The sequence below is a fragment of the Oenanthe melanoleuca genome, chromosome 7 (assembly GCF_029582105.1).
Source record: "Oenanthe melanoleuca isolate GR-GAL-2019-014 chromosome 7, OMel1.0, whole genome shotgun sequence".
Taxonomy (NCBI): Eukaryota; Metazoa; Chordata; class Aves; order Passeriformes; family Muscicapidae; genus Oenanthe; species Oenanthe melanoleuca.
This window is the reverse complement of record NC_079341.1, coordinates 35,192,603-35,215,651: the sequence shown is the minus strand read 5'-3', so window position 1 is coordinate 35,215,651 and position 23,049 is coordinate 35,192,603. Positions and strand designations below refer to the sequence as shown.

The 23,049-nt window shown below is 39.1% G+C and overlaps 1 protein-coding gene across 2 annotated transcripts in view; it reads right to left on the bottom strand.

Moving 5' to 3' along the window:
• Positions 1 to 9,464: 9,464 nt before the first annotated feature.
• LYPD6B (LY6/PLAUR domain containing 6B) overlaps positions 9,465 to 23,049 on the bottom strand; it is a 36,319-nt gene continuing 22,734 nt past the window's right edge. Inside the window, exons 2-6 of one of the 2 annotated variants that reach the window (XM_056496359.1) lie at positions 18,540 to 18,638; positions 17,317 to 17,471; positions 16,204 to 16,302; positions 14,368 to 14,498; positions 9,465 to 11,835 (exon numbers count right to left, since the gene is read on the bottom strand). In XM_056496359.1, the coding sequence (XP_056352334.1) occupies positions 11,659 to 11,835; positions 14,368 to 14,498; positions 16,204 to 16,302; positions 17,317 to 17,431 (522 nt within the window). In that variant the 5' untranslated portion in view covers positions 17,432 to 17,471; positions 18,540 to 18,638 and the 3' untranslated portion in view covers positions 9,465 to 11,658. The remainder of the gene's footprint in view (positions 11,836 to 14,367; positions 14,499 to 16,203; positions 16,303 to 17,316; positions 17,472 to 18,539; positions 18,639 to 23,049) is intronic. The other variant, XM_056496360.1, reaches the window with a different exon arrangement.

Below are 23,049 nucleotides of genomic sequence, written 5' to 3'. Positions count from 1 at the left end.
GGGCAAAGAGAAATCCCTCACCTGGGAGAAGCAGGGATGCAGAGGAGAGGCAGGAATGCCAGATGAGATCTCCCACAAACGCTCCCCGATAGTAACTGAGCAACACTCAACCCTCCAAGCTGCACACCCCACTGAAATCCAGCCTTGCCCTGCAGAGCATTTCCAAAAGTGCTGCTTTCCCAATTTTTTCCCCTGCCTTTGAATGCAAAAATATCTTTAAAAAAAACCTTTTGAGGTTCTTGCCGGAGTATTAAAAATTCAGATTTTTTTTTTTATTTTTATTTTTTTTTCCAAATCTTCAAATCTCAAATGGTGAATGTGATTTATTGCTTCCTTGGAAGTGGAAACCTGGGGGAGTCAAACACCTTTTTGCACTTTTTCCTGCTGATAATTTATTTTTTTTTGGCACATTGTCAAGCTCATTAGCTGCCACTTGAATGATTCTGTTCCTAAAATAGCACAGTGGAAACTCATTTTCTCCAGATGATTTTCATCCCAGAAAAATTTTCATCACTGAGATGACTTCAAATGGATGAAAAAAAAAAAAAAAAAAATAAAAAATCCCCTGTTCAAGGATCATTAATGCTCTGGCAAACAGCAGCAGCTGGTGGCTCAGGAATGGGGAAATCAAGGATTTTAATCAGGATGGGAATGAGATGAAGTTTCCCAGGTCCCCTGGAAGTGTCCAAGGCCAGGTGGGAGCACCCAGTGGAAGTGTCCCTGCCATGGCAGGGTGGGATGGGATGGATTTTCAGGTCCCTCCCAAGCCAACCCGTTCCATGTTCCCAGCGTGGTTTTAAATTAGGATTCAGTCCAGTTCAGTCCAGCTGGCAACTGGAACAGACTCATTGGAAAGGGAGAAAAGCTCTGGTCATCCTGATCGTCCCCAGCTCCTTCAGCCTCACATTCTTTTCCCTGTGCTCCACCTTCCCAGAGGACACCCACATCCTCCCACATCATGGATTTAGGACTATCAGCATCAAATAAAACACGTCTGACAAAAAGAAATTTTGCTGTATCCTTTTTTAAAAAGCTTTCTGCTAGTTTTAATCCCATTTAAACCTTTGCTGAAGCAAAGAGCACCCAGGATTTGGTGTTTCTGGAAAAACAGGGCAGGAAAGAGACAGAGAGAAGAGCAGCAGAGGAGAAAAACACCAGAGGGAGGAGGAAGAAAGAGCAGAGCTCAAACCTCACAGCATCAAACTCCAGGGGTGGGAGCTGCTCAACCCAGGACATTTCCTGACAGAGTCAGAGTGAAAATTCCTTAAAGGAACTTTAAGGGATAATCAATCCAGCCTGGGAACAGCAGATCCATGGAATGGGATCCTCCAAACCCCATCCAGCCTGGCCTGGGACACTCCCAAAACCCCAAAACCAGGCCTGGGCAGCACCTCCACAGGGATCAGCAATCCCAGCCCTTTTCCAGGGGTGCAGGACACTCCAAGCAGTGTCTGGGAGTTCCAGCTTGTTTTTCCAACACATTAGTGAATAATTTATCTTGTTAATCTGAAAGGCTGGAAAGAGATCACTGTCTTAAAGATTGATAGCAGAGACTGGAGGGGGGAAGGGGAGCATGAAACAAAATGCCTTCAAGAGCAATTTGCTCATGCAAAAAGATTTATTATATTAGTGGGGGGATTTATGGAAGTATTTTTGCAAGATTTAGGAGTCAATCCTGTTTTCCTGGACCTCAAGTGGAGGGGGATTTTAAGAGAGGGAGAGGTTGTCCCATAAGCAAACACTGCTCACATTTTCAAATAAAAAATCCTCCCCTCAGCCTCAGCTGATTTATAGGTGAAGGGTTTAGTGAGTGTTGAAAAACCTTTATTCCAAAAATCTCCTGCAAACCCTGAATTGCCAAAGAGGGGGTTTTATTATTCCCTTTATAGTCTATGTTAATATATAATATAAAAAATAAAAATAAATATAATTTATATTATTCCCTTTACATTGTAATTTAGGCTCTGGCCAAACCACATTTGTGCAAAGCTGCTCTAAACTAAACCCAAATTCCTGTGGCAAGGAATTCCATGGGGAGGATGTTCCCCCCCCTCCAGGTGTTTGAGCCCCAGACCTGCAAACAGAAAGGAAATTTTCATTCCATGGATTTTTGGAACTCATCCCTTCAGGATCCAGCCTGGATTTTGAGGTGAGGGAGGGCAGAGGTGCTGCCATCATCCCAAATGAAACCAAAGAATCAGATCCCAAACTGGAGGGAAAAGCTGCTTGGAAGCAGAAAGGATTAACACCAACATGTATTGGTCCAGAATATTAATAACCACAGAAATATATTTAATATATCTGATTTTCACTTCAGAAACTGCTTATCTCTGGAATGAAAAATGCCATTTCCCCCTCCCCAAAATCCCTTTTCCTCTACACTTGTGGAGCAGAGCCCAGCCCTGATTCCCCCAAGCCTTTCATCATTTCCAAACTCATTTTCAGTCCCTCCCCCAGCATGAATAACCCCATTGTTGCCCCTATCAGTGCCCAGTGCTAGGGTTACACCACTCTGGGAATTTGGGATCACCCCTCCTCACCAGGAGCAGCTCTGAGGGGTTTAAAGGCATTTCAGGATATAAATAAATATGGAAAACAATATTAAATCTCTAATTAGAACTGAAAATGTGGATTTGCAGGAGGAAAACCACAATTCCCTGTGGATCATCCCAGGGATTCCCCTTGGATTGGAACTGAAAAAATTAAAACAAAAATTTAAAAAAATTCAAATTCATCGCTCTCTCTGTAGGTTTTTATTGGATTTTGGGGTGAAACTCGTGGCTGGGGACAATCAGAGGCAGGAGGACAAATCCAGCCAAGATTTTCAGGTGAGACAAATTGCTCTGGGATTATTTGCCAGGAATTTCGTGTTCCTGCTGGGTTACACCACTTTGGGAAATCATCCCTCCTCACCAGGAGCAGCTCTGGGAGGTTTAAAGCATTTCAGGATATAAAAAAATATGGAAAAAAATATTAAATCTAATTAGAACTGAAAATGTGGATTTGCAGGAGGAAAACCACAATTCCCTGTGGATCATCCCAGGGATTCACCTTGGATTGCAACTGAAAAAAAAAAAAAAAAAAAAATTAAAAAAAATTAAAAAAAAATCAAATTCATCATCCTCTCTGTAGATTTTTATTGGATTTTGGGGTGAAACTCGTGGCTGGGGACAATCAGAGGCAGGAGGACAAATCCAGCCAAGATTTTCAGGTGAGACAAATTGCTCTGGGATTATTTGGCAGGAATTTCGTGTTGCTGCTGGTTGTCCCCTTTGAACCCAGGCAGGATCAGTCATCAGCTTAAACCTCTCCAGAATCTGCTCCTAATGCACCCCTGGCAGCCTCAGCAATAAAAAAAAAAAAGGATTAATAGAAATCAGGATGGTTTTTATTCTCTCTGGGCAACATTTCCAATTTTTCCCCTGATTTACAGAGTGTGGAAAAATGAATTTGGTATTTTGGGGGGTTTTTAAGGTTACTGTAAAATATAAAATGCAGCAACTTCAAAATTCAACCCTGTTTGTGATTGAAAGTGAGAATTTTAGTCACCCCCTCCCTTTAGTTCACAGAGGATATTTTGGGATTTTAATGTGCCACAATTTAAATCTTTAATGCCAGGAGTGACACAAAACTGGCTGGGATGACAAACACATCCAATTTATTCTGACCCCTGGCTTAATTATCTGAAAATTTATTAACATTTTAAACACCATTATTTATTTTATCGTTATTATTTATTTTATCTTTATTTATAGATGATTTCTATGTTCTATGTATATATTATTATCTCTTTTATACCTATTATAGTTATTTTATATTCTTAGGTATAAAATAAGTCTTATATTTATCTACTTGCTTAAATATTATATATATAATATATATTAATATATTAATATATTAATATATTAATATATTATATATATTATATAATATATATATATTATATATATATATTTATAATATTTAAACACCATTCTTTATTAATGTTTTTAACACTGTTAACATAAAATTACATTTATTAATTGCTAATTAAACCAGGTTAATTGCTTTTAATATATCCCTTCTGACACATAAATATTATTTTAGAGAGAACAAATATAGACAGTGAAACTGCAGGAGAAGAATTAAAATTACCCAGGTATTCAAACCACTCCTTTTAGGGTTTTTTTTCCCCACAAAATCTTTATGAGGAGAAGATTTTCCAGAGGTTCAATTACTGCTTAATCCTTGGGAGTATCAGGGATTTAAAAAGCTGGATCTGGACATCAGGGCAAGAAAAGGTTTGGTGTCATTAGCTCTGGTGAAATCTGATTAAATGGACCTAAAAAAATCCCATAAAAGAGGCACAAAATAACACCAGGACTTGCAACTTGGAGCAACAAATGGGATTTAAAAAAACATTCTATTTTAATGAATGCAGAGGCACTTCCTGGTGAAAAACCATGAGAATAAAACAAAAACAGATTTTTTTTTCTCCTTCCACAGTGGTTTTATTTACAAATTTATTCCCAGTTTATTTTCTGAAGTTTGAGTTGGTTTTTTATTTTTTTTTTTTTTTTTTTGGGCAGATGGATCCTTTTTCTTCACTTTGTGAGGGAGAAGGAAACCTGAGAGTTTTCAGCCTGAGGCCCCACATTAATTCTTCCCCTTTTTGAGAGATGTTGGCCTCCAGCTTTTGGCCAGGGAAAAAAGCAGATAAAGCTTGTTTGGATGTATGGTCTGGGATTTGGGAAACAGAGCCCAGAAAACCTAAAAAATAACCTTAAAAGGGCCTAGATAAAAGAGTCTGAAAAGAGCATAAAAAGAACCTAAAAAGAGGCTGAAAAGGGCATAAAAAGAACATTAAAAGGGCCTGAAAAGAGCCTAAAAAGAGGCTGAAAAGGGCATAAAAAGGGTATAAAATGGGCATAAAAAGAACCTGGAAAAGAGCCTAAAAAGAGGCTGAAAAGGGCATTAAAAGAGCCTGAAAACAGCCTAGAAAGAGCCTAAAAAAGGCATAAAAAGAGTTTAAAAAGAGGCTGAAAAGAGCTTTATAAAAAACCTGGAAAGAGCCTAAAAAGGGCCTGAAAAGCAGCCTAAAAAGAGACTAGAAAGAGTCTAAAAAGGGTCTAGAAAAAAAAATAAAAAGGCCCTTAAAAGTGCCTTCGAAAGGACTGAAAAGGGCATAAAAAGAGCCTGGGAAAGAGTCTAAAAGGTGCCCAAAAAGAGCTTTAAAAGTGCCTTTAAAAGTGCCTTAAAAGGGCATGAAAAGAGTCTGAAAAGAGCCTGGAAATGTGCCTAAGAGGAGTCTAAAAAGAACCTAAAAAAGCCTGAAAATAGCCTAGAAAGGGCATAAAAAAGAGCCTGAAAAGAACCAGAAAAGAGCCTTAAAAGGGCCTGAAAAGGGCATTAAAAGAGCCCAAAAAGAGCCCCCAAAAAAAAAAAAAAAAAAAAAAAAAAAACAAACTGGAAAGATCCTGCAAGGATTTCTGCTGGGTTTCAAAGGAGCCTCCAGCCTCACCACAATAAAAAAAAATAAAAAAATAAATTGGAATATTCAATCAAGGCATGGGAATGAGGGGCAGAAATCAGAAATGAAGGGAATGAAGGCAAGCAGATCACAACTAAAAAAAAAATAATATAAAAAATTGGAATAATCAATCAACCCATGGGAATGAGGGGCAGGAATGAAGGCAAGCAGATCACAACTAAAAAAAAAAATAATATAAAAAATTGGAATAATCACTCAACCCATGGGAATGAGGGGCAGGAATGGAGGGAATGAAGACAAGCAGAGCTCTGGAGCCTCCACCAGCCCCACACCAGCCCCTGGAGCAGCTCTGGGGTGAGACCCACATGGACCTGGAGATGCCTGGAATGGTGTTTAGGCTCTGGATATTTATGGCAGCTTTTTCTTTTTGTATCCATCAGATTATCCTTTTATCCAAACCACTGATATCCTTCTCCAAAGAGTTACACCCCACCTCTTTAAAAAAAAAAAAAAAAAAAATTGAATTAAATTTTAAAAAAACCAAAACCACTGAAATAAAAGTGGCTGACTTATACTATCTCCAAAATCATCTGGCAGTGCAGGGTTGAGGGCAGAGAGATTCCAGGCTGTGGCAGCCAGGTCACAGAGGGGAAAATTCCTCACCTGTGAAATTCCTCACCCCAGGAAATTCCACAGGGCTGGGGTGAGGACAGCCCTGGGTGGGCTGGGATGGGTGGGGATTGTCCTGCTCCCTGTGCATTGCACAGCAGCAATTCCACTGCAGAAAGGTTTTCTGCAGCTAAAGTGTCTCTGGGAGCAGCTCCAGCTGCACCCTGGGCTCCTCTGAGGTCAGAGGAACTGGGATGGGCAAAGCCAGATCCCAAACTGGGATGGGGAAACTCTGATCCCAAACTGGGATGGGCAAAGCCAGATCCCAGACTGGGATGGGGAAACTGATCCAAACTGGGACCTTCAAACCCAGATCCCAAACTGGGATGGGCAAACTCAGATCCCAAATTGGGACCTTCAAACCCAGATCCCAAACTGGGATGGGCAAAGCCAGATCCCAAACTGGGATGGGGAAACTCGGATCCCAAACTGGGATGGGGAAACTCAGGCCTCAAATTGGGATGTACAAAACCAGATCCCAAAATGGGATTGGCCAACTTGGATCTTAAACTGGGATGTGGAAACTCAGATCCAAACTGGGATGGGCAAATTCAGATTTCAGACTAGGATGTGCAAACTCAGATCCCAAACTGGGATGTGAAAATCCAGATCACAAATTGGGATGTGCAAATTCAGATCCCAAACTGGGCAAACTCACTCAGATCCCAAACTGGAATGGGTGGGGATTGTCCTGTGCAGGGCCAGCACAGCTGCACAGCAGCAATTCCACTGCAGAAAGGTTTTCTGGAGCTAAAGTGTCTCTGGGAGCAGCTCCAGCTGCACCCTGGGCTCCTCTGAGGTCAGAGGAACTGGAACAGGCAAAGCCAGGTCCCAAACTGGGATGGGGAAACTCTGATCCCAAACTGGGACAGGCAAAGCCAGATCCCAAACTGGGATGGGGAAACTCAGGCCTCAAATTGGGATGTACAAAACCAGATCCCAAAATGGGATTGGCCAACTTGGATCTTAAAGTGGGATGTGGAAACTCTGATCCAAACTGGGACCTTCAAACCCAGATCCCAAACTGGGATGGGCAATGCCAGATCCCAAATTGGGATGGGCAAACTCAGATCCCAAATTGGGACCTTCAAACCCAGATCCCAAACTGGGATGGGGAAACTCAGATCCCAAACTGGGATGTGCAAATTCATATCCCAAACTGGGATGGGCAAAGCCAGATCCAAACTGGAGTGGGGAAACTCAGATCCCAAATTGGGATGTGAAAATCCAGATCCCAAATTGGGATGTGCAAATTCAGATCCCAAACTGGGCAAACTCACTCAGATCCCAAACTGGGATGGGCAAAATTGGATCTTAAACTGGGATGTGGAAACTCTGATCCAAACTGGGATGTGGAAACTCTGATCCAAACTGGGATGGGCAAATTCAGATCCCAAATTGGGATGTGCAAATTCAGATCCTAAACTGAGACCTTCAAACCCAGATCTTAAACTGGGATGTGCAAAAAAAAAAAAAAACAAAAAAAAAACAAAAAAACTCTTCCTTCTTTCCATTAAAAAAAAATCTGTTTCAGTCTCCTTTAAAGCCCACAGGCCTTTCATTTACAGCCACAGCCCAACACCAATTTTTGATGCAAAAATGTAAATCAAATATTTTTCTGGTGATATTTTAAAATTCTGTCTGGCCTGAAAAAAGTTTAATACAAATTGCTATTAAGAAAATGGATTATTAGAAAACAAAACATTTGAATCAAAAATAAGAATAAGAAAATAGAATATTTGAATTAAAGATATAAAGCCCATGAAATGAAATTACAAAGGTCTTTGGTGGTGACATTTCAGCTGAACCCAAAATTTTTCAGGAATTCTTAGGGGAGATCTCAGGAGATTTTGGAAATTTAAATAAAATTGATACAGAGCTGCTGGAGGCAAAGAAACCTGATGGCCTGGCCTGCCACAAATTAGAACAGGAATAATATTTTAAAATTCCTGAATATTTTGCTTAAAATTAATAAATTTTTGGGGATTGTGAAGGTGTCCCTGCCCTGGAAAGGGTGAAATAAAATTAGTTTTAAGGTCCCTCCAACCCAACCCAACCCAACCCAACCCACTCTGGGATATTATGGTCTGGGATATTTTTGGATATTCCTGTTGTGAAAGGTTTCAGTTTTAGGACTGAACATTCCAGCTGTGATTTAGAGCCCTCAGTCATTAGGAGCTATTAATAGAAATCTTTTCTTCCCCGTGAAGAAAAGTGGAATTGCTGAGTGCCAGGAGCCAGGTTTGGTGTGACTGCAGTGATTATTTATGGCTGCAGCAGCAAAAGGGAAATAATTCACCCCAGAAAGGAATAAATTCCAGAAAGGAATAAATTAATTCCAGACAGAAATAAATTAATTCCAGACAGGAATAAATTCTGAGCCAGTGTCACTCAGCTGGAGCCTCTGGCAGAGCTCAGCTTTGACATTTAGGGCTGGAGTCACTCAAGAGAAATTTTAAACCTGGATTAGTCAGACTTTAAACCTGGAATTGTCAAACTTTGAACTTGGATTTGTCAAACTTTTAAACTTGGATTGGCCAAATTTTTAAATCTGGAGTGGCCAACTTTTAAATCTGGATTTGTCAGATTTTCAAACCTGGATTTGTCAAATTTTCAGACCTGGATTTGTCAAATTTTTAAACTTGGATTTGTCCAGTTTTCAAATCTGGAATAGCCAAACTTCCAGACCTCAATTAGTCAACTTTTTAGACCTGAATTAGTCAAACTTCTAAATTTGGATTTGTAAAACTTTTAAATCTGGATTAACCAAACTTTTAAACCTGGATCAGCCAAATTTTTAAACGTGGGTTTGTCAAATTGTCAAACCTGGATTAGTCAAACTTTTAAACGTGGATTTGTCAAACTTTTAAAATTTGGATTTGTCAAATTTTTAAATCTGGATTAGCCAAATTTTTAAACTAGGATTTGTCAGATTTTCAAATCTGGATTAGTCAAATTTTTAAACCTGGAATAGCCAAATTTTTAAACTTGGATTTGTAAAATATTTAAATCTGGATTAGCCAAACTTTTAAACTTTGATTAGCCAAATTTTTAAACCTGGATTTGTCAAAATTTTAAACCTGGACTAGTCAAACTTAAACCTGGATTAGTCCCAGCATTTTCTGACTGAACAGAAGGAAGTCAGGAGGGATGGACATTTCTCTCACCGACATGAAAATTATGACCAGGGGTTCCCCAAAATCTTTTAATCTCATTATTCTCCATCTAATTCTGATTAATTTTATTATCTCCTCATATCTGGATTACAAGAATAATATTACAAGATTTTACCAAGGAATATTTGTCAGCAGAAACATTCTCCACCAAAAAAAAATTTGAATATTTTTTATTAAAAGTGCCATTTCTGGAGAAGGTTGAAAGCAGTTACACAGCAATAAGAAATGAATAATCAAGAATTTACCAAGATTTAAGATTTAAAAATAAACCTACTGTAGGCTGTCCAGTGCAATGCAAATAAAAATCATATTACACAAATTTATATCATAAAAAATAAATTTATCTGCACAAGTGGGTGGATTTACCATTATTTCTGAATTATTTTCAGGTTCAAAAATTTATGGATTTACAGAAATGTCATTCCCAAAGTTCTGGGGTGAGTATATTTAAATTACAACATCAGTGAACATAAACTGAAATAAAAACATCATAGAAATTGGTTTTATCAAATGAAAATTGGAACATGTTTCAATTATATCTGTGAACCCAAACTGAGATAAAGACATCACTGAAAATTGGTTTTATCAAATGAAAAGTTGAATATATTTAAATTACAACATCTGTAATTTAAATTACAACATCTGAACCCAAACTGAGATTTAAAAAACACAGGAAATTTGTTTTATTAAATGAGAAGTTGAGTATATTTAAAGTACAACATCTGGAATTTAAATTACAAATTTGTATTTAAATGACAATATCCAAACCCAAATTGCCATAAAGACATCACTGAAAATTGGTTTTATCAAATCAAAAGTTCAATATATTTAAATTGCAACATCTGTAATTTAAATTACAACATCTGAACCCAAACTGAGATTTAAAAAAAAATCACTGGAAATTGGTTTTATCAAATGAAAAGTTGAATATATATTCAAATTACAGCATCAGGAATTTAAATTACAGATCTGCATTTAAATGACAACATCTGAACCGAAATTGCCATAAAGACATCACTGAAAATTGGTTTTATCCAACCCAATAATACTTTTTAAATTTCTTTAGACAGAGACCTGAACAGAAAGTTCAGCTGATACCTGGAAATATTTAATGTAAAAATTCTGCCATAAGTTAAGGTCAGATTTCTGTACAAAACATACCAAAAATATGATGATTTTTAATGCTTTTTTCCTACAAAATCAGCATTTAACATCAAATCCAAGCAGGGTTTTCCATAAAAAAAAGGATGGAGCAAGGGGAAAAATTGATATTCCCTCTTAAATTCCATATTTTTTCTACCAAGTGCCTCTTTGTGCCTTGCATTAACATTTGCATATTCAACTGCCCATTAAAAATAATCCCAAATTTGCAATAGCAAATCCAAACGATTAAAACTTGCTTTCTAAGAATATTGTGGAGGAAATTCTGCAATGTCAACAAGCCTGGAAATATTTCAAAATCTGTTTTACAGCTAAATATAATTAGTGACATAAACCAGCAAATGATTACGAAAATATTGATGTAAAAGAAGCCAAATCTGTAGTTATTTCAATTTTTTAGGGAATGGTTCCAAATCTGTTTTTTGAGTCAGTTTAAGTGATCCATCCTTCATGAAAACATCCATCAGGAAAATAATATTTCTGGGAAAAACCTGTGCAAATCAAGAGTGAATCTCTTATTTAGGAATTTTTAGGATAATGAAGCTGCTTGAGTATAGCTGTGATTTCAAAGTTGTGATATCTCAAAAATGATATTTTTCTGATATTCTGAAGTGTGACTCAATTGCAAGGAAATAATCCCTCAGGTTTGGAAGATCAGGAATTCTGCTCTGGGTGCTCCGACGGGATTTTTAAGTTTAAAATGGGAGAAAGAAAATATTTAATTTTGTATTATGGCCAGGATAAATGAGAGCTGTGATCAAGCAGAAAAAAGCCAACCTCTATGAAAACCAGAGGTGTTCTCTATGAAATCAAGAAAAGCTCAAACACATTTTGCTAAGAAAATAAACTTTGTGTTGTTTCTGCACGTAAGAAGTTGAAATCCACTTTCCACCTTCCCGCATCATCCATCCGAAGCTCCTTTTGACCGTGGTTGTCACAGCTCTGTCCAAAAAACCAAGAGAACGTGTATTTTCCTCAGAAAACAGGAGATGAAGACTTGAGCCCCACCCAGCCCAGCAGAGGGTTTTTGTGGGGTGGATTTCCAACCCTGACAGGGAAGGATTCCCATTAAAATATCCACGGAGCTGAGGACGCGCCGCCATGGAGGAACGTCCGTGGCTTCCCCCTGGAGATCCTGGGGGCTCGGGGACAGTGCCAGCAGCTCTGCCTGGGGCTGCTGGGTCAGGACAGTGCCACTGTCACCGCTGCCACCAGCAGGGCCAGGCTGGGCAGGGCCAGGCTGGGCAGGGCCCGGCCGCCCCCGGCCCGGCGCGCCTGCAGCACGGCCAGCACCGCGTTGGTGGCGTTGGTGGGGATCTCCACGTTGCAGATCATGCCCTCACAGCAGGAAACACACTCCTGGGGGAGAAAAGGGAACTAATTAACTCAGGGTGATTAATTAATAACCAGCAGAGCCAGGATGGGCACTGCCCAGCTGCCCCTTGGCCATCCTGAGCGCCTGCAGGACAGTGAACGCATTGGTGGGGATCTGCACATTGCAGATCATTCCTTCACAGCAGGAAACACCCTCCTGGGTGGGAGAAAAGAATAATTAATTAACTCAGGGTGATTCATTAATTCACACCAGCATTACACTGGACACTGCCCAGCTGCCCCTTGGCCATCCTGCAGCACGGCCAGCACGGCGTTGGTGGCGTTGGTGGGGATCTCCACGTTGCAGATCATGCCCTCACAGCAGGAAACACACTCCTGGGGGAGAAAAGAATAATTAATTAACTCAGGGTGATTAATTAATTCACACCAGCATTACACTGGACACTGCCCAGCTGCCCCTTGGCCATCCTGCAGCACGGCCAGCACCGCGTTGGTGGCGTTGGTGGGGATCTCCATGTTGCAGATCATGCCCTCACAGCAGGAAACACACTCCTGGGGGGAGAAAAGGGAATTAATTAACTCAGGGGAATTAATTAACTCAGGGTGATTCATTAATTCACACCAGCAGTGCCAGGCTGGACACTGCCCAGCTGCCCCTTGGCCATCCTGCAGCACGGCCAGCACCGCGTTGGTGGCGTTGGTGGGGATCTCCACGTTGAAGATCATGCCCTCACAGCAGGAAACACACTCCTGGGGGAGAAAAGGGAATTAATTAACTCAGGGTGATTCATTAATAACCAGCAGAGCCAGGCTGGGCACTGCCCAGCTGCCCCTTGGCCATCCTGAGCGCCTGCAGGACAGTGAACGCATTGGTGGGGATCTGCACATTGCAGATCATTCCTTCACAGCAGGAAACACCCTCCTGGGTGGGAGAAAAGAATAATTAATTAACTCAGGGTGATTCATTAATTCACACCAGCATTACACTGGACACTGCCCAGCTGCCCCTTGGCCATCCTGCAGCACGGCCAGCACCGCGTTGGTGGCGTTGGTGGGGATCTCCACGTTGCAGATCATGCCCTCACAGCAGGAAACACACTCCTGGGGGAGAAAAGGGAATTAATTAACTCAGGGTGATTAATTAATAACCAGCAGAGCCAGGATGGGCACTGCCCAGCTGCCCCTTGGCCATCCTGAGCGCCTGCAGAACAGCAAACACTGCATTGGTGGGGATCTCCACGTTGCAGATCATGCCCTCACAGCAGGAAACACCCTCCTGGGGGGAGAAAAGGGAATTAATTAACTCAGGGGAATTAATTAACTCAGGGTGATTCATTAATTCACACCAGCATTACACTGGACACTGCCCAGCTGCCCCTTGGCCATCCTGCAGCACGGCCAGCACCGCGTTGGTGGCGTTGGTGGGGATCTCCACATTGAAGATCATGCCCTCACAGCAAGAAACACACTCCTGGGGGAGAAAAGGGAATTAATTAACTCAGGGTGATTAATTAATAACCAGCAGTGCCAGGCTGGGCACTGCCCAGCTGCCCCTTGGCCATCCTGCAGCACAGCAAACACTGCATTGGTGGGGATCTCCACACTGCAGATCGTGCCTTCACAGCAGGAAACACACTCCTGGGGGGGACTGTGCAGGAATAAGGCAGGAATAAACCTGGAGTAAAACAGGAGTAAGCCAGGAGTAAAGCAGGAATAAAGCAGGACTAAGACAGCAGTAAGGCAGGACTAAGGCAGGAGGACTGCAGGAATAAACCAGGCTTAAGACAGGAGTAAAGCAGTAGTAAGTCAGAAGTAAAGGAGGATTAAAACAGGAGTAAGGCATGACTAAGGCAGGAGCAGGACAGGAATAAACCAGGATTAAGGCAGGAATAAAGCAGTAGTAAGGCAAAAGTAAACCAGGAGTAAGCCAGGAGTAAAGCAGGATTAAGACAGGAGTAAAACAGGAGTAAGTCAGGAGTAAATCAGGAGCAGGTCAGGAGTAAGTCAGGAGTAAATCAGGAGTAAGCAGGAGTAAGTTCTGACCGCCCAGTGTCCCACCCCGCCCACGCTCACCGTGTGGCCGCTGTCCCCTAGGTCAGGAGTAAACCAGGAGTAAATCAGGAGCAGGTCAGGAGTAAATCAGGAGTAAATCAGGAGCAGGTCAGGCGTAAATCAGGAGTAAACCAGGAGTAAATCAGGACTAGGTCAGGAGTAAATCAGGAGTAAGTTCCCACGGCCCCGTGTCCCGCCACGCGCTCACCGTGTGGCCGCTGTCCCCTAGGTCAGGAGTAAAGCAGGAGTAAACCAGGAGTAAGTCAGGAGTAAATCAGGAGCAGGTCAGGAGTAAACCAGGAGTAGGTCAGGAGTACATCAGGAGTAAATCAGGAGTAAAGCAGGAGTAAACCAGGATTAAATCAGGAGTAAACCAGGAGTAGGTCAGGAGTACATCAGGAGTAAACCAGGAGTAGGTCAGGCGTAAATAGGAGTAGGTCAGGACTAAACCAGGAGTAAATCAGGAGTAAGCTCCCAGGGCCCCGTGTCCCGCCCCGCGCTCACCGTGTGGCCGCCGTCCCCGAGGCGGTGGCAGCCCACCAGGTGACACTCCTCGCCCGTGGCACATTTCTTGGTGACCGAGGTGCTCTCGCCCCGGGCTGTGAACAGGTGAACAGTCAGGCAGTACCGAGCGCCTGCACAGGGAAAATCCCAACGTTCAGCCCAGAAACCAAACCTCTGGGGTTCAGATCTACGCGCAGCTCAGGAAAATATCCCCAGAGAACGCTCCACAGAAATATTTGCAATTTGATCAAAAGAGCATTTAGCAAGAAATTAATTAGTGTGAGATCTTTGCTGACCCTTCAAAGCTCCAGAAATGTTTTAATTTAAATTACTAATTAGCACCATCATTTACACATCTCTCCCCAGTTCTCTTTTTGGCAGCACGCTCCTGCGTGGTTCCAGGTTTGTTTCCTCATTCCTCTGCTTTGCTTCTTCCCCTTTCCCACCATTCCTGGGAATGTCACCAGGAAAAAAACCGAGGAAATATTTCCATTTTTTTCAGTGTTTTATCCTCCTCAGCACAGGTGTGAGCCTCAGTCAGTCACGTCCTGCTGCTCTCAAAGAAACTTTCAGTTTTGGGATGGGATCCAAAGGGAAGAGAATAAAGCTACAGAGGAAATCCTCCAGGTTTTTTAGGGTTTAAACTTTGAAGTTTTAACTTTAAAGTTAATTTAATCTTTAAATTAACTCTTGGGAAGCACATAATTAAATATATATATATATATATATATATATATATATATACAGAGAAACATATATATGGTTAATTACTATTGATAAACTATTCAGAAATCTGTTTGTATATTAATATTTCAGGTTTTTAAACAATATCTTTAACTCTTTGGAAATACATAAATATATACAAGAGAAACACATATAGTTAATTCATATTAATAAATTATTCAGAAATCTGTTTGTTATTATTATTTTCTTGTTATGTATTATATAAAACAGAGAGATGGAGAAAACTAAATTTTCACTGTTGGTTTACACTCTGGAAATTTTTCAGGTTTTTAAACAAGATCTTTAACTCTTGGGAACCAAATCATTAGACATATACACAGATAACATGTATGATTAGATAATATTGATATATTATTCAGAAATCTCTTTGTTGTCAATATTTTGTTGTTATATATTATATAAAACCGAGAGAGATAGAGAAAATTAAATTTTCACTGCTGCTTTACACCCTGAAGTTAATAAAGTTACAGAGGAAATTTTTCAGGTTTTTTAATCAATATCTTTAAAATTAACTCCTGGGAAGCACATCATAATATATATACACAGAGAAACATATATAGGTAATTAATATTGATATATTATTCAGAAATCTGTTTGTTGTTAATATTTCATTGTTATATATTATGTAAAACTGAGATAGATTGAGATAAATTTTTCACTGCTGCTTTACACCCTGAAGCTAATAAAGCTACAGAGGAAATTTTTCAGGTTTTTTAATCAATATCTTTAAAATTAACTCCTGGGAAGCACATAATTAGATATATACACAGATAAATATATATAGGTGATTAATATTGATATATTACTCAGCTAGCTGTTTGTCTATTATTATTTTATTGTTTTATATGATATAAAATAGAGATAAATAATTTTTCATTTTCAGAGTTGCTTTACACCCTGGAATGGCCAAAACTGTCACGCCAGCAGAAATTCTCTGACTCAGCATTACCAACAACAAAATTGTGCTGGCCCATGAATTCCATGAACCAGCCAGACTTCTCCAAGGGGGTGAGTCAGGCAGCTGAATGTTGAAAATATCAATATTTCAAGGTGAAATACCCCCAAGGATCTCCTCAGCCCAGCCTTACTCACTTGCAGGACACCACCTGTCCTCAGCCCATCTGTTGCAGTTGTAGTTGTCCACAGCGTTGTCACAGGTAAAGCACTTGAAGCTGTTTGGGAATGGAGTGGCTTGGAAAGGGTTAAAAAAAAAAATATTAAAATGCATTCAGTTGGAAAGTAAAAAAAAAAATAAATTGAAAATGTTCAAAATTGTGCTTGTAAACGCGTGTGTTTATAAAAATAAATTATGTGTATTTACATCTTTTCGCTGTCAAATAAAACAAGTTTGGCAGAAAGCTTTTTTTATTTTCCCCTCTAGGCTTGAACTTGAAATAGATCCTTAAAATATTTTGCATTATCAGAGTGAAAATACATGTTTTCACTCTCAGAATCCAAAATTGAGGTAGTGGTGGGAAGAGCAGGAAAGAGGGAAGAGTTTATCTCCCCCCTGATGGAACTTTGCACAGCAAACATAAATCTACATTTTCCTTCCACTTGGAAGGAGGAGTTGGATCCTTCAAACAAAAGGGCCCAGAGGACTCTTTGAAAATCTTATTTCCATTATTTAAATGAATTATTGGGATGTGCAGGGTTCATTAGGGGCAGATATTATATCCAGCTACTATATCCTGGCTGCTTTAATGATGCAGATAATGCAAATGAAGGGATGGAACACTGGTGATGCCAGATAAGAGGAAAAAAAAAAAGTAAATAAATTATGCCATTAGTGCCAACTGGCTTCACAGGTCCCACGAGGTTTTTAATTACCTTCAGACTGAATTAATTGCATGCAGCAACACCTATTCCTCCCCTTACAAAACCCCCAACAAGATAAAAGACCAAAACCACCTGTTCTGGGTTATTTACACTGCATAATTCCCTCTGCAGGGAGACAGAAAAAAAATATAAAGAAAATCCCTTAAAATGCCAAAGTCCTCCTGCACCCTTTAATTTGGCAACTGTCAACTTGTCAAGTATTAAGGATAAAGTGCTGTGGGCTGAGAAGAAGAATATTTATTTTAAAGTTTCCGTGGGGACAAACAACAGCTGGAACCCAAAGGACTGGGAGGATGGGGCAAATATAAAATTTTAAGCCAGGATTTGGTACAGAAAAGGTCAGAATTCCATAAAATCGCTACTCACGGTCCAGGGGAGGCCTGATGTTGTGGAAGTTGATGTTCTCAGCTGAAACCCAAATTCCTGGCAGGACGAGGAGCGGGAGAACGGCTGCGGCCAGCGCCCGCCGGAGCAGCCCCATCCTGGCCGTCACTGCTCATGGAATTCCAGCCTCCTCACGCCTGGAAAAACAAGGGAATTCATGATCCAGCGGGAATCCCGAGAAGCTGAGGTGCAGGATGATAAATTTCCTGCTGGAAGGGTGGGAATCCAGCCGGGAATGCCGGCGAGCGGCGCAAAGCTGAGCTGGTGGTGCCTTCTGCTGGCCAGAATCCCTCACACAGGGCTTGAACTGCCAAAAAAAAAAAAATAAATAAATAATTCAAGCTGTTTGTCCTCCTGAGCAATGGGAATCCTAAAAATTCCTTGAAAGGATTCCCATAAATAAACAAGGAGGTTGAGGTGCTTTAGACCCAACTGGAAACAATCTGGAATAAGCAGCACTAAGGAAGAAAACTAGAGAAATCTCAATTTTAACACCAACAACCAACCCCTTACCTGAGAGAAATAAATTTAAATTCAGACAAGCTGCATCATCTGAATTTTAAGTGCACTTTGCACCCAACATCACAGCACTAAAATTTCCAAGTGTAAATTCAGTTTATTTCTTAAGTGGATCCCAAGGGAACTCTAAGGAAGATGCCTGGGGATGGCACAGATGTTTTGGGTGGAAAGTTCAGAGGGATGAGATTCAATCACCCAAAATTTTATTTATTTCGGGCCCTCTGGCTGCTCTGCCAAGGCTTTAGAGAGAAGATCAGAACATTTTGCTCAGGTTGCTATTTAGATTCCCACACCTCCAGACAGACTCAGGGAATTGTGGCAAATTCCAGTGACCCTGGAGCTTGGTTCAGAGATTAAAAATCACAACCTCACTCCTCCCATGCAAATTCCCAGCAGGACAAACAAGCTGGAGTGGAAGCTCCTGCCAAACCAGAGCCAAAGGCATCCCCTCCAAATTTCCAGGCACACCCTGAAAATCAGCAGAGAAATCCAGGAAATTCTCTCTTTTCCCTATTTTTTTGGGTTGGTTTGGGTTTTTCCTTTTCCAGTGGAGATTGTTTAGCCAGCCAAGCACACAACAGAATTTCAGGAATTGGGAATTTTATTGTGAATTTAACCACACTGCTTAAGATCTGCTTATTAAAACCTGGATACATTTCAGGAGATATTCCAAAATCACAACCTACCTCTGCTCCCTGTGTGCTTCCAACACTGTTTTCCACAGGATGGTCCAGATTTCTCCTGGCTGCAGCCCAGGATCCAAAGAAGGATTTAGGCAGAAGAATCTGTGGAGAACAAACAGCAACAGATCATCAAAATTCTGCTGTCAAGAAATAAATTAGCATTGAATTAAGATAAAAATTAGGTTTCTCCAGGAAAACCATTACTGAGGGAATGCCCTGGGTGGGACCACACGAGTGAATATTCCCATTCCAGAGATATCCCAACTTTCCATGAGCTCTGCCCAAAACAGAAGCAAAAATCAGCAGCAAAGAATAAAACCACAGCTTCCCAATGAGATGAACAAACAGGTTCCCCCCCATGTGTGGAGTTGATGCAACTCCTGGAATTCCAATTAATTTCCACAGTTGCTCACTCCTGATCCTAATTACCTCATCCTCATGCCCCTGTTCTCCAGTTTTCTTGGAGCTTAATTTAATCCAGTTTTTTTGGCTCCTTCATCCACCCTGGGTGAGTGATGTTGGTAACAAGGTGAGAAAAGTCTTTTTTTGTGCCTCAAGTCATCACTCTCCTAACAAATAACTGTTTTTCCTGGAATTCCAGGATGGGTTGGGAGGGAATTTAAAGCTCATCCACCTCCACACCTTCACCTTGCTCCAATCTTTCCAACCTGGGGGACACATCCTTGGAATAACTCAAGCAACCCAGCTGTGATCAAGAATTTCACAAAATTTCACTGCATTTCCAGCATTTTTAAATTATTTCCATTTCCATTTTTCCAAGACTTCTCTCCCTTGCCCTGAATTTGCTGCTGGCCTAAGGAAACTCTGCCTTTATGGGCTGTAACTGGATCTGGAGCACCTGGACAGCAAAAAAAAAAAAAAAAAAAAAGGCACAACTCCACTTTTGCCAGTTTGCTACAGACCCAGGCTCCCCCCTCCCAGCTTCCTACAGCTCTCCCTTGTGCCAAATGGAAAATTTTAGGGAATATAAAGACAAAAAGCCACTCTGGCTGGGGGGGAGGCTCAGCAAATCGACCTCCCAATCTGATGTAGTCAAAGGTGTCCTTGTTTGCCAATAAATAATGGATGTTGTTTGCCATGGGCTTGGTTACACAGCTGCACCACCAGGACCAAACAGGGAAATATTGGCCCCAAAAATCTCTTTTGTATCTCACCCAGAACCTTTCAAAAAGCTTATTTTCCTCCTTATCTCTGCTGTTGCTCACAGATAATATTATCTAGCAGTGGGTAAATGTTTCATTAGGTCCAATTAGGAGCTCTCATTAACCAGGAGGGAAATCTGTCACAGCATGGAAATTTAACTTATATAAACAGGAGCAAACAGGGAGCTCCAGCTTTCCTGGGGGAGGCAACACAATCCAAAAAAAAAAAAAAAAAAAAAAAAAAACCACCAAAATTTTAATAAAACTCGAGTCTGTCTGTGCTGTTTTTCCTGGCAGGCTCCAGAGGAGGATTAGCAGATTGAACATCAGATATGGAATGCAAATGAAACTTCCTGCTGTCATTTAGGGAGCAGTTTTCTGGTGCTATTGGATAATTGCAAATGCTTCTGTCAAGCTTGTTAAAAAGCACTTTGGGAATTTGGGAATTTTCTCTCCTCTGCTGGGTGTTCACTCACTGGCTACTAATGGCCAGATCCACTGAACTATTTTATTAAATATTCTGTAAATTTAATATAGTTAAACCTAAATATTCTGTACATTTAATACTATTAAACCTAAATATTCTGTAAATTTAATATAGTTAAACCTCAACATTCTGTAAATTTAATATAGTTAAACCTAGATATTCTGTACATTTAATACTGTTAAACCTAAATATTCTGTACATTTAATACTGTTAAAATATTCTGTAAATTTAATATAATTAAACCTAAATATTCTGTACATTTAATACTGTTAAATCTAAATATTCTGCACATTTAATACTGTTAAACTTAAATATTCTGTAAATTTAATACTGTTAAAATATTCTGTATATTTAATATAGTTAAACCTAAATATTCTGTACATTTAATACTGTTAAAAAAAAATATTCTGTGCATTTAATATGGTGGAAACCAAATCTGAAGGAATTAAAAAAAAAAGCTGCTTATTGCTGTAATCTCTTTTCTCCAGAGCCATATTAAATTCCAATTTCCACTCCTGCAAAGGTGAGGACACAGAAAAGTATTTTCTGACAGCACCACAAATCCCAAAGGCCAAAAAGGAAATTCAATTTGGCTAAAAAGGGCAAAAAAAGCTCCTTGGCTGCCCCATTCTCATGTTTTAATTCCTGCATTTAATTCCTGCAAAACTCAGCCAGTGAAGAAGTGGACAGAAGAAATTTTTTAAAAATAATTTTCTTTAGGAAACAAGCAGATACATTTCAAATCATGTGTTTATTTTGTTTTTATTTAAAATCAAAAAATGGGGGAAAAGGAAGTATTTTAATAAAAAAAAAAATTATTGCAGATCTACAAATTTAAAACTCTTTGCTATGGAAATTTTTATTTTTTTTTCCCCCCTGCTGAGTTAAGTCTCTATTTTTTCACTTTTTACCACACAACAAGTTACTGTCAGCACAACACACCCCAGAAAATTGGATTTTTGGATTACAGGAGTAACAGTGACAGAATCAAACTGAGCTCATCATCCACATTTTAAACACATTTCCTTTGGCTGCACCACTTGTGGAATGAAATTTGGCCTTAATTACAAGAAATTACGAAATTTTTTATCTGAGATCTTGTAAAAATAAAGTACAACATCGCTCAGCCCCTAAAAAACACTTAAAGCCTTAAGAACAGCTGCTAAATTTAAATATTGAAGTTAAAATCACAAGTGTATGGTAAAATAAAAGTGTATTTTCACATGATAATGAGTTTTAAATTTAAAGTTTTTATACTATAATAATAAATATAAAACCATAAAAAAATTTTGTCTCAGTGTTCATCTTCCTTCTTCTTCATAAATTTTAAGTTATAGTTTCTAGTCACTCAAACTAAAAGTCATAAAATCTAGTTATTAATAAAAAAATAAATAATAGAAGTGTTAATTCTCTATTAAACTGTTGAACTAGCAGTAGTGCTGTCAAACACTCTGTACTTTGAAATAAAATTTAATAAACAACCAAACCCAACACAAAAAAATCCATCTAATTTTTGTTAATCCTAACTCTTAAGTAAAAACAAAACAAAACAAAATAAAATAACAAAAAATAAAATACATGAAATAAAAAATAAAATAAATATTAAAATAAAATAAATAAAAATTAAAATAAAATAAAATAAAATAAAACAAAACAAAACAAAACAAAACAGAATAGAATAGAATAGAATAGAATAGAATAAATAGAATAGAATAGAATAGAACAAAATAGAATAAAATAATAATAAAATAAAATAAAATAAAATAAAATAAAATAAAATAAAATAAAATAAAATAAAATAAAATAAAATAAAATAAAATAAAATAAAATAAAATAAAATAAAATAAAATAAAACTCCCACCACTATTACAGGAAGCATCACTGCAGTGAAGGATTTGCCAGGAGAAAACATGGAATGAAAAGTTTATTATTCCTTCCTCAGCTCAAATTGATAATTAGGTTAAAATTCTGAATCCCTCATTGTGAATGGATGGGTTTTCCAAACATAAAACCAAAACACAACATCAATTCTCTCCTTCCAGGAGAGCACATAAACAAAAAAATTCCCAAATTCATCAATCCCAAGGGTCAGCCTGGAGCAAAATTTTGAGTCTGAGCTACTGGATGAAATCCTCCAAACATGGAAAGGTTCAAAAACAAAAAAAGAAAAACATACTTGAAAAAATCTTTAATTATTCCTGCACTGAAAATTAGAGGTGAGCACTGAGGAGGGAAAACAGGGAAGAGAAAAGCAGGATGGGCTGGATCCATGGGACAATTAAATAAAAATATGGACACAAGGGCTGGGATAAATTAATTAATGGAGAATAAAATAAAAAAAAAAAAAAAAAAAAAAGAGCTGAATCAGCACATTTTAGATTTTTTTTTTTTTTTTTTTTTCAGGGTTTTTTAAGCCTGGAGGATTCTACAGAACAAAATTAGCCAGGCAGAGGAAAGCTCCCCCTTCCACAATGGAGAGAAAGATAGAGGAAGCAATAAAGTTTATTACAGAGGGGAAAAAAAAAAAAAAAAAAGAACTTTAACAACCTTTTGAAATAAGAGAAGTTGATGCTGCAATTCTGGGCTCTCACTTATCCAGCATGAATGAAACTGGGGACTGAAAAGGGAAAAAAAAAAAACAGAGCCAACATTCCTGAGCAATTCAGGTGCTGTTTCACCACTTGAATTGTCAGGATAAAGGGATGCTGCTCCAAAAAAAAGCCAAAAAAACACCTCCTCAGTGCCTGCAGAAAGAATCTTAAAATATTCTAAATAGCCTAAAAATATTCAAAATATTCTGAAAATATTCTAAGAATATTCTAAAAATATTCTAAATATTGTAGCACCTACAAAGAAATGGATG